We start from the raw sequence: 11349 nt of genomic DNA on the forward strand, positions 1-11349 counted from the left end.
AGTTAGGATGTTACCCACCGTCGTCATCACTGTGTTTTGGAGGAGGAATAGAAGGATTGTCAACGACGAGTCTCATTTCAGCGTCGATAAGATACTGCACTGCCCTGCTCAACCACTAAACATCACACTGGCTGTGATTTGACATTGAATCGTTATCACCAACACCACCATCGCTCCAACCATCACCAACCATGAGCCCCGCTACCACACTCAACGCGCCACCACCAGCGGCAACCAGTCGAGTAAAACGCATCGTAGGCAGGATCCGCCGCCATACAGATGACACCGCGTCTACCAAATCCTGCTCCCTACATCGCATCTCCGGCAGCCACAACCACGCCACACAGGAAGCCGACCTCTGGAACACGGCCTACGACGCCCTGAAAGCCAACCTCAGCACGACCGGCCTCGTGCTAGCCTATGAGTCCATCCTTCTCCAGCAACTGCCCAGCCAAGGGGTCAATGATAACTCCGCCGGCCTGCCGGGGGGTCCTCGCCGTCTCGAGCTCATGACGGCGGTTGCGTCGGCGGGGCTGGCGCGCGAGCTGAGTTCCAAGTCTGATGCTGGCGATGACCTGGCGAGGAACGTCCTGGTGGCTGCTCGTGAGACTGTGGCTTCCTTGCTGGATGCGCATCCCGGTGCAGCTATTGCGTGGGCGGGAATCTGCTCTCTCACCCCTGTACGTCATTATGTGGGCTCCTTACCTACCGACAATCGATCTGTATGTTGTGGCTAACATGGATGCAGTTACTCCTCGACCCTCTCCTGAGACATCAAGATATTGCCCAAGGCTTCCTCTACCTCACAACCAACATCCCCCGCTTCACAACCCTTCCGCGCATCTTGCAACGCTCCGCCTGGCAGGACGAGCGCGACTACCTGCGCTTACGGGAGCAAACCCGCGAAGCCCTGGTGGTGCTGTACCGCCGCATCCTAGAGTGCGAGATGAACTGCGTCTGTGCCGCGGCGAGTTCGTGGAACCGCGCCGCGCGCAACGTCGTGGACTGGCAGGGCTGGCGGGCCATGACGGACAAGATGCGCGAGGCGGATGAGGAGCTGGCACGGGATATCGAGCGGTACGCTACTGAGGAGACACAAAAGTCACTACAACAAGTGTCAAAACCGGTCCAGGATGACTGAATGAATGCAAGACAGTAATTTCGTCCGATGTTGGCGTTGGCGTTGTTGGTTCAGGGGACAGGGATTGAGAGAGGAATATTTGCTTCTGCATACTCCATACCAATCAACCAACCGACCTCTTGTTTCATTATTAAGGGGGATCTGGCCTGCGCCTGACAAGCCAATCTTCTAAGAATTAGGGCTGCATATTGCTTCTTGGTAACTAGGTAATATGCGCCCGCGCCCAATCCACCTCCTGTTTCCTCCAGGTAGCTTCTGCGCAAAAAGCAGAACTTCAGATGGTGGCCGAAACCAGTCGTTTCACATCAAGGAACGAAAACATGTCATCACAAGCTGATACAACCCAGTGCTACTGGATATTATTACAAAAAAAGTCAAATTCACTTGATCTAGCTGCAATTGCTAACTCTCCTCCTATGCTAAACGCACTGGCGTTATGATCTACCCAAAAGCGCTCTACCCAACCTGATGATTATCCAAGCACATGAATGTGACACAATACCCGGAGATCAGGACTTAATCAAGAGCCATTCTAGGTCGCGGAGGCATGATTCCCTGTTGATCTAGGTCCTTCAGTGGCCCGTCAAATTCACTGATCCACTTCTTCCACTTCTCCGGGCCGACGTCTGTGAACTCGATGGCCTCCATCGCGGCCTCCCAGCCGACCGCCTTGTCCTGCGCGACAAGTTCGTACACGCGGCAAAGAATCTGCGAGAACTCGTCGGCTGGCTTCATGGCAAGGGCGAAAATGTGTCGCACCAACTGGCCCCACGCCGCAATGTATTCGGAATCGAAAGTTGATGCTGGGTATCGGAACTCCAAGGTATCGTTCCTGGAAACCACCAGCCCACAACGGCGAGTGGTGCGCACCGGTCCTTCATCAAACTTCTTCAGAATCGATCGGAGACTCTCGAGGCCGGCTTGAGCATAGATGCGTTTCATAGCCTGTAGGATCTTCTTGTCTACCTTATTGCTGTCCTCGAAGCTTTTCATGACCTTACCTAGAGCCTCCATCTGCATGGCACCGTCACCAACCAATCCAGGGATCCAGGATTCCTCCATGACAGCCTTGGAATCCGTGCTGATTCTCACGCAGAAGGGGGACTTGCCTCGATGCGGGTGACTGATTTGGTATAGCAAGGGTTCCTCCAGGAGAAGGACGAGACATGCGATGCGTTTCGCAGTGTCCTGCCTCAATTTCCCGGACTGGTTTACGTGGAGGTGAAGTCCACAGCTTTCATTCAGAGCAACTTTGACGTTGTTCTGAATTGCGTCAAGGCTTCGCTTGAGCGAAGGCAGCCCATACTTGAACTCTTCAGGACGAGTCAGGACAGGGCTGTTTAGTTCGGTTCCGTGCCAGTTATACTTGGTCGAAGGTGACTTCCCAGGCAGCTTTCGGACGTCGACAGAGATGTGCGCTTCGCGAACCATGAACCAGTAATCAGCTCGGGAGACAATGCCATCCTTGGACACGGCAGCTTCTTTGTTCCAGACACGGATACGCGAAAAGTCTGGAAGTTCAAGGATCGAGTCTGCAGGGGCATCATGGGCAATAGGGTTCAGAGGGTCAGACTTGGAAGGATATGGACATCCCGTGGGAAGTTGAGCGGTTGCTAAAGCCTCGCAACCTTGCATGACGGAAGCCATCTCGGCCCAATAATGAGGCCCCGCAGGCGAGGGCACCGTATACGGGTCCTCGGACGGAGGATCACATGCCCATCTGTGATCCTGATCGAGAACTTGAGCATCCTTGTCTTTGTATTGAGCAGTGAGGAACTCAACCTCCACTCCTAGACTGATGGAATCTGGGATCTCCATTTTCTGTAAGTGAATCGCTGTAGAAGTGAATATGATTCGGATTGTTTGCCTAGATCGTGGAATGGTTGGTGAGGTTTATGCTTCAAAGTAAACCAGTAGTGTGTGACATGATGAAACGGAATCTGCGGAAGGGCACATGGCATTCAATAAATAGCTGGGCATACGTCGACTGAATTCTACAAGAGACCGGCGAACTGATGTTCAGCCATTCGGAGACCTGATGTTCATGATGCTGTGGTGCGAGAGTTATAAGAACATCGTTCCCCGTTCCTTTGCATGGGACAGAATCTTGGCTGGTGTAGCCAAGTAAAAAGAGACGGGACTTCGGGAATGGAACTGGTCTAAGAACTTTCGGGCATGTAATTAGCTTCGTTGACGGGAACTGAACAGTTGCGGTCGTTTCCCATGGCATGATACTGCGTATGTTCTCAAGGCTGGTAGGGGAGTAAGTGTTCTGCATCATGAACCAGACCAGGCGTGAACGAGTAGATGCTTGTGAAAGCCATAACTTCTTTGGAAGACATTGATTTGATGTCGAGATTAATGGACGAGCGTATTAGTTCTGGGTCAGTTCACTAAGTACCGTCGAGGTCATGTCGGCCTCGATCGTGTGGAGGGGGCTACACTTGTGTAATACCATGGATCCGGGGGAAATGACTCCGCATGGCCCAATCAACTGGAATATCTGATCCCAGGACACAGACCGGTGAAACTCACAGACTAGAACACTGATCATGGGCCATCAAGAGTCTCTTTGTGAGCGCTGTGACAGGTCCCAGTGGTCCGTGACCAGCCCTCGCCAACAAAGCCATTGGAGCTTTGCAAGGCGGCGCACATCGAGTAAGTTGCACTGAAGGACATGTGAATAAAATTAGCGGTACTTGGAGTGCGTCCGATGGTCGGAGCCCACTACAGGATTGGAATCACATGGCAATACTGTTCTTGGTGTGCGTGATGCTGTGTTGCGGACAAAGCCAGGAGATGGTCCCAGATGGATGCGCTGCTGCGGAGCACAATCGTTAATCCGGCCCATCCAATCACAGCCCCGGATTCCGGGGGTCCATTGTGGGGAAGTCGCCAACCTGACAGCCCCAGAGCTCCCGACAAGGCAGGAGCCGGGAGGTACGTACCGTGCTCCCCGGAGCTCTGCGACGTAGAAGCTGCACAGCAAGCTCTAGCGCCTGAGCTGGCGCATCCGACGAAACCAGGCCAGGCCCTTTTCTGATTGATTGATTTGCAAAAAAAAGTCACGGCTGTACTTTGGGCCCTGGAAAACGCGACACAGCGCAACTGCAGCGCGTCACCTCACCACCAACATTTTGGATCCGTCACCATCGCCATCACCGTCGCCACCCAATCATCTCCCACCACAACCACCACCGCGCCGTCCATCACCACCCCATTCCGGCGTCCAACCCGCACCTCCAGCGTCGCGAATACCTTCCGCCAACAGCTGCGACCGACCGACTTCACCCTCCGTCGACCCCCGTTGCCCATGCGGCTCGCCCCGCCCCGGCCGCCGCTCTCTCGTCCTCGCCCTCGCCCTCGCCATGCATCTCATCAAGCCCTCATGGCTAAGCCACAGCGGCGAGCAGAAGGACTTTGAAGTCTATAGCTGCCACGTCTCTCCCGATGGCAAGCGTCTCGCGACCGCTGGCGGCGACGGCCACGTCCGCATCTGGTCCACCGAGTCCATCTACAACGCCAACTCGCCCGACTACAACAAGCCGCGACAGCTCTGCCACATGAGCCACCATCTCGGCACAATTCACTCAGTCCGCTTCTCCCCCAACAACCGTTACCTGGCCAGTGGCGCCGACGATAAGATCATCTGTGTTTACCACCTCGACAAAGGCCCCCCTGCCGCCACCTTCGGTACCAATGAGCCGCCTCCCGTTGAGAATTGGAAGACCTACAAGCGCCTAATTGGCCACGACAACGACATCCAGGATCTCGCTTGGTCATACGACTCCTCCCTCCTTGTCTCCGTTGGCCTCGACTCCAAGGTCGTTGTCTGGTCCGGCTACACTTTCGAGAAGCTCAAGACTCTCGCTGCGCACCAGAGTCATGTCAAGGGCATCACCTTCGACCCGGCGAACAAGTTCTTCGCCACGGCTAGCGATGACCGAACCATCAAGATCTTCCGCTTCACCTCCCCAGCACCCAATGCCACCCAGCACGACATGGTCAATAACTTCGTCCTCGAAACTACCATCAGCTCCCCCTTCAAGAGCTCACCCCTTACCACTTACTTCCGCCGCTGCTCCTGGTCCCCCGACGGAAACCACATCGCTGCCGCCAATGCTGTCAACGGCCCCGTCAGCTCCGTCGCCATCATTGAACGAAGCAGGTGGGACAGCGAGATCAACCTGATTGGACACGAGGCACCCACCGAGGTCTGCATGTTCTCTCCCCGACTCTTCCACACCGTGCAGCCAGACAAGGACGACCCCACGAACGGTAGTGGTGGACAGCTCGTTACTGTCATTGCCTCGGCTGGTCAGGACAAGACACTGAGTATTTGGAACACCAACACCTCCAGGCCGGTTGTCGTTCTCCAGGACTTGGCTGGCAAGTCAATATCTGATTTGGCCTGGACCCCTGATGGTCAGACCCTGTTTACCGCAAGTCTTGACGGAAGTATTGTGGTCGTCAAGTTCGGAGAAGGAGAGCTAGGATGGGTCGCGCAACCTGAAGAGAACGACAAGGCACTGCAAAAGTATGGTGTGTCCCGAAAGGGAATGGGTATTGTTGAGGATGTGGATGGGTTGATGCTGGAGAACCAGAGCAAAGAAGGCGAGTCAAGGGCCGTCGAGTCGAGGATGGGCGCCCTCATGGGTGATTTTACAGCTGAGTCCACCAAGGAGTCCACGCCTGCTACCAATGGCACCAAACCAAGCTCAACAACAGCTAAGCCTGCTACCAATGGCCAAGCGGAGCCTGAGAAGAAGCCAGAAGAGGCCGCGGACAAGACTGCAGAACGCGTCAAGGAGCTCAAATCCAGAGTCACAGTTGGCAAGGACGGTAAGAAGCGAGTTGCGCCCTTGTTGGTCTCGTCATCTGGAACCGGTCAATCGTCACTGCCTCAGACTCAGTTGGTCGGATCGGCCACGACCAAGACAACCCAGAACGAAGCTCCACAAACCGTCCTTGACCTCACGAAGCCGTTTGACGGGCTTCCTAGGGGAGGCATTGCTTCTATGCTGCTCGGCAACAAGAGGCGAATGGCCCCGGCCGAAGTCGAGGACGAGGAAGAGCCTACGGCAAAGCGAGTTTCCACTGGCCCGACGCCCGTCATCACTAATGGTGCAGACGGCGCGGAGCCTGCGGCCCTCGTGCCCGTTCAAAACGGCGTGGTGCCGACCCCCGAATTCCTCAGACCGGCGGTCCTGAACCCGTCGATTTCCTTCGCTCAGGTCAGGCTTGCTGTCCCCAAGATTCGGTCACACATCCTTCGACCGCTCGAACGCGGTATCCTGCAAGAAGAGAGTTCGCTCGAAGAGGCGTCCAGGATCTCCGAGAATTTCATTTTGGAAGCCAAAAACGACGTCAACCCGCGTGATCCTTCTCATGTTACCGTCACAAAGAGAGGCTCATTATTGTGGCAGGAATTTCTGCCTCGAGCAATCATTTTGGTGACAGCAAACAAGAACTTCTGGGCAGTGGCGTGCGAGGACGGATCTGTACACGTCTGGACACCCGCTGGAAGAAGGCTCCTCAACCCTATGGTTCTGGAAGCACAGCCAGTCATCCTCGAGTGCCGCGAGCATTGGCTTCTTTGCATCACCGCCATGGGCTTGGCACACGTCTGGGATCTCAAGACACAGTCCTCACCTCACCCGCCTGTCTCTCTTGGACCAATCCTCGACGTCGTCACGACCTCGCTGAACCAGCACACGGCGACCCCGGGACCCGGTGTCACCTCTGCACATCTCAACTCGACTGGGCACGTTGTCGTCACCCTCACCAATGGTGATGGCTACTACTACGCCCGAGAGATGTACACCTGGCAGCGACTCAGTGAAGCCTGGTGGGCGGTCGGGTCCCAGTACTGGAACTCCAATGACTCCTCTATATCTGCCTTGCAATCCACCGCGGTGGGCCCGGTTTCCAAGGACGGCAAGGACAAGGACTCGACAAAGGTCACCGCTTCCTCTGGCATCATTCCTTTCTTGGAACGCCACACCACCAACGAGTTTCTGCTTAAGGGCCGGTCGTATGGGTTGCAGCGTATTATCAAGATGCTCGTTCAGCGTAAAGAATCAGAGGGCCTGGAGAGCAGTATTAGCATCGCGCACTTGGAGAACAGGATCGCAGGAGCCATGCAGCTGGGGTCAACAGAAGAGTTCCGGTTGTATCTCTTCATGTATGCGAAGCGACTGGGAGCCGAGGGAGCACGGGGAAAGGTTGAAGAACTGCTCAATAGCCTCATCGGCGGCATTCTTGAAGAAAAGGATGACAAGGTCAAAGACAACGGACGAGGCTGGTACAGCAAGGAAGGAGAGCTTTGTGGATGGGACCGAAAGGAACTGCTCAAGGGTGTGGTGATGATTCTCGGTGAGTTTATTCTGACTGATAGTTCGTTGCGTAATGTACTAACATGTGGACAGGAAAATTCCGTGAGTTACAACGGTTGACACTGCAGTACGCGAGGGTTCTGGACCTGGACCTGGAGGACGGGTCGGTGGATGCGGAGTCGATGGACGTGGAGGCTTGAGGGTTGTGTCGCAATCCGTGTATCAGTACCAGTACATGTTTGTGGATGGGTAGACTGGGATAGTCTGCCGACAGGATAAGACCGGCGTTGGGGCATATTTCTTGGGCGATGATGGAGGTGGGGGAGACAGAACTCTTGGCTGTATGCGGGTATAGAAAACTGTATGTTTCTGTAACAATGATGGTTCGTGATGATACATAGCCGTCGACTGTGCTTGCTGGTAAGATGTTATTCAAGATATGGTGTCTTGGCCAGTCTGGATTTCCATCTGGTTGGACGACATGTACGAGTGCTGGCAGAGAGCCGGCCAATGGCGGCGAGGCCTGAGGCAGGGCGAAGCCGGGGGAACTCGGTCGACTGGCTGCGGGCGCCGTTAATCACAGCTCACCGTGGTGTTGGCTCAGGTATCACACCCACCGGGAGCCGCGGTGCAACTCGAGCCTCCCTGCGTTTCAACTTCTCTCAAGGCAACCGAGGGGTCAGCAGACTCGACGACCAGTGCTACTCACCGCCGACTTTGCTTGGCCAACGTGCTTCGCCCTTTATCTATTCCGCCGCGGAGCCGCAGAAGGGGATTGTCCGTTACCCAGAAACACTCGCGACGTCTGCCCGCTCCGTCGTGGGCTGCTCGGACTCGCGGCGCCGAGGACGGTCGGTTTGCGCTGTGCGTGCGCCGATTTGGCCCCAGAGGAGGCTTTCATTGTTCCCGCCCTCGCTATTGTCGGCCTCGACAGTGAGGTTGAGCTTTTGGCGCTTCCCACGGCTCTGAGTCTATTGTCCCGTCGAAGCTCATTGTCGACTGGCCGAATGAGCCCGTCGACTTGCTATTGTTACCACTGACCTTTCGGGTTCCACCACTGCCCTGCCTCCGTGGGCAGAACATATTCTCTCCCTGCCTGCTGCTTGCTGCTTGCTGATTCTACGCTATTCTCTCTCAGATTCCGGTGAGTTTCTCTCTCTCTGCGAATCGGCGAGGGCTTGGCTCGCCCGTTGTACACCCGTCTCGCACCTGCCAACGGCTGCCCCCTCCCAGGCCGAGTGCTGCTCCCATTTTCGCGTCCTGAACAATAAGGCTTGACAAAGGTTTGCAGGCCCGCCCTCTGCTCACAAGTTTGCCTCCCACACCTCTTATATTTAGATCTTCTACCACTTCTACTTCTGCTCCTTACCTACTTGAACTTCAACTTCAACTTCACCTTCACCTTCAACTCAAACTTCTACTTCAACCACTCTCCTTCTCTGACACATTGTTTCCGGATTCGTTTCACTTCGGCTCTTCAACTACAAACAAGTCACTTGGTCACTTGGTGCGTGTCGACACAACCGTCTTGCCCTGGCATTGCCCCACGCTCCCTTCACTTCGTTGCTTTCCCAGTCTCTCCTTGAGTTTTGTCTGCGCTTCACACCCTCCTTCAATTGTCAACCTGATTGGAAACCTTCGGCAGTATGAGATACACGCTGTCCCTCCCGTGGTGGGCTTTGATAAGCTTGTTGCTCCATCTTCCGGCATTCATCCACGGCCTGGGTTTCAATTCCTCCACTGATCCACCTCCTCGCGCAGCCTTGGTTACGCTCGCCCATGACTCCGATCTCCCTGCCATGCTCGTCTCTATGCATCAACTTGAGGATCAGTTTATCAGCCAGTACCACTGGATCTTCTTCAGCACTCGCGAGCTCAGCGAAGACTTCAAGCGTCTGACATCAAACGCCACCAGCGCCACGTGCATCTATGAAGTTATTGCCGACGAGCACTGGGGTACCCCGGATTGGGCCAGGCAGGACCCTCTTTACGTACCTCCTAGCTACGAAACGGACTTTCACCCTGATCCCGAGACCCCTGCTGCGGATTCTCGGCAGAGATATCGTTGGAACTCTGGCCTTTTCGCTAGGGAGAAGCGGTTGAAGGACTATGATTGGTTCTGGAGGGTCGAACCTGGTGTAAGTTCCTGTTGTGCATAACAGTTGGGGGTCGTCCAAGCTCTACCGGTAGCTAACAGAAGCGATTAGTCGCGGTTGACACAAAGCATCGACTTCGACATTTTTCGTTTCATGCGAGACAACGGAATCGAATACGGCTTCCACCGAGATGCCCTCGCTGAAACGAACTTGCGAGTTCTGTCACCTCGAATCAGGTCCTTCATCGACAAACACCCAGAGCTACTGCATAAAGAAGCCGACGTCTCGTGGTTATTCGATAGCCCGAATGCAGAGAGTACGCAGACGGAAGAGGACGAGGAATCATTGGTTCGTGAGGGCCCAATAAGACTCAGGAAGCGGATTAACTAGGAGGGCCGCCCTGACCTTGCGGGCCACTCGGACACGGATTCTCCCCAGAGCGAGAATGAAGATGACGACGAAGAAAGCGATGATATGATTTCCTCGCTGGCCGAGGCTTTTACGTCTTGGTTAAGTGGCATTTATGAGAGCAGTCTTTACCCGACATTTGAGATTGGATCTCTTGCCTTGTTTCGCAGCCCCAACCACGCCGCTTTCTTTGATCATCTTGATAGTGCAGGAGCGTTCTACTACCACGCCTCCAAAGACGTGCCGGTGCACACGCTGAGTGCCAGCATGTTTTTACCAAGGCAGAGTGTTTGGAACTTTAGCAAGAAGGCAGTCAGACATCGAGCTCACCAGGAGCAGCGCCCAAGTCAACCGAAAGAAACTCCCGACTGCGATGCCAACGTCCAAAACAGCGCCCAACCCGAATCGACCAACAAGTTCCAGTTTGCGAATAACGCCGAGGAAATCATGGCGACATGGCTGGCGTGTTGGGAGGTGCTGGCTCGTGACCTGGAGAGGCAGGAATCCTTCCCGGGGTTGATGTCGGGGAACACAGTCATCGATGAGCGCAACTTTTCCCTTGCCTAAGCAAATCTCCCGCGACGCGTTGTACAGAGGCACGATATGATGAGTCAAGATAGCGGTGGGAACAGACCAGGTCGATGACGATGAATGATTGCAGGTCTGGTGTGTTTACTAGAAGCAATTAAGTGTGACGTCTCGCAGGTCGAGCGGCACCAAATAGAAGATTGCCAAATTTACGGATGTTGAATGCAGCGGTGAAGAGAAAGTGTGCGTGACTGCGTGGTGTCCCATGAGTTTGGGAACTTTGCAGGTTGAGTGAGAAGATGTCGTCAACTGTCGCACGAGACGCCGGCATGAACAAGCCGGCGTTACGTGTGTGTCGACATGAAGACGTTACAGACGGATGGCCGGAATGGCGGCTACACGGCTCCGTGCCTTGCAGTCCCTGCAGACCTACGTCACCGCGTTGGACGCGGCTTTCTGGGAGGTAGAGATGGATTACCGGATGACGCCATACAGCACAATGGTGACTGGGCGCGGCTGGTGGAACAATGATATGCGAGATGGCGATGGCGAAGACAGGGGATGTCCCTCGTTGTGGTTCAGCAATAGGTCGTGAACGCAAGGCGTATTGAAACGGGATGTGAAATGGCGTAACACTAGGCTGGCCATCCTTTTGATAAGGGTGCTGGAGGAAGGGGATGTTTGGCACGGGGTGGTTTGGTGGTTTGGTGGACTTGGTGTATGTGTATCATGGACAAGCGGTCTCATGCCTCGTGCTTGTTGAAGGCAGCAAAACGGCACAGGGGGACATGATGCCTCGTCACGCAAATTGAGCTTCGGTTTCCACAAACTTTTGCTGGAC

At 54.9% G+C, this 11349-nt stretch overlaps 4 protein-coding genes across 4 annotated transcripts; 3 read left to right on the forward strand and 1 right to left on the reverse strand.

The window, feature by feature from the left end:
- Positions 1-71: 71 nt before the first annotated feature.
- On the forward strand, positions 72-1280 carry BGZ61DRAFT_120085 (uncharacterized protein). The gene is made up of 2 exons (XM_046237025.1): positions 72-692; positions 749-1280. The coding sequence occupies exons 1-2, from the start codon at positions 192-194 to the stop codon at positions 1139-1141; spliced, it is 894 nt and encodes a 297-aa protein (XP_046097983.1). The 5' UTR covers positions 72-191; the 3' UTR covers positions 1142-1280.
- Positions 1281-1657: 377 nt separating this feature from the next.
- BGZ61DRAFT_483964 (uncharacterized protein) lies at positions 1658-2959 on the reverse strand (the record flags this gene model as incomplete). Its single annotated transcript, XM_046249543.1, has 1 exon — positions 1658-2959. The coding sequence occupies one exon, from the start codon at positions 2957-2959 to the stop codon at positions 1658-1660; it is 1302 nt and encodes a 433-aa protein (XP_046097984.1).
- A 1197-nt stretch (positions 2960-4156) lies between these two features.
- On the forward strand, positions 4157-7871 carry BGZ61DRAFT_430475 (TUP1-like enhancer of split-domain-containing protein). Its single transcript, XM_046243812.1, has 2 exons — positions 4157-7516; positions 7570-7871. Exons 1-2 carry the CDS (start codon positions 4510-4512, stop codon positions 7674-7676), a joined length of 3114 nt encoding a protein of 1037 aa, XP_046097985.1. The 5' UTR covers positions 4157-4509; the 3' UTR covers positions 7677-7871.
- A 1251-nt stretch (positions 7872-9122) lies between these two features.
- On the forward strand, positions 9123-10754 carry BGZ61DRAFT_558811 (nucleotide-diphospho-sugar transferase; the record flags this gene model as incomplete). The annotated part of the gene is made up of 3 exons (XM_046255731.1): positions 9123-9614; positions 9684-9920; positions 9963-10754. The coding sequence occupies 3 exons, from the start codon at positions 9123-9125 to the stop codon at positions 10545-10547; spliced, it is 1314 nt and encodes a 437-aa protein (XP_046097986.1). The 3' UTR covers positions 10548-10754.
- Between the last annotated feature and the right edge of the window lie 595 nt (positions 10755-11349).

Source organism: Ilyonectria robusta (genome assembly GCF_021365365.1).
Source record: "Ilyonectria robusta strain PMI_751 chromosome Unknown BGZ61scaffold_27, whole genome shotgun sequence".
Lineage (NCBI taxonomy): Eukaryota > Fungi > Ascomycota > Sordariomycetes > Hypocreales > Nectriaceae > Ilyonectria > Ilyonectria robusta.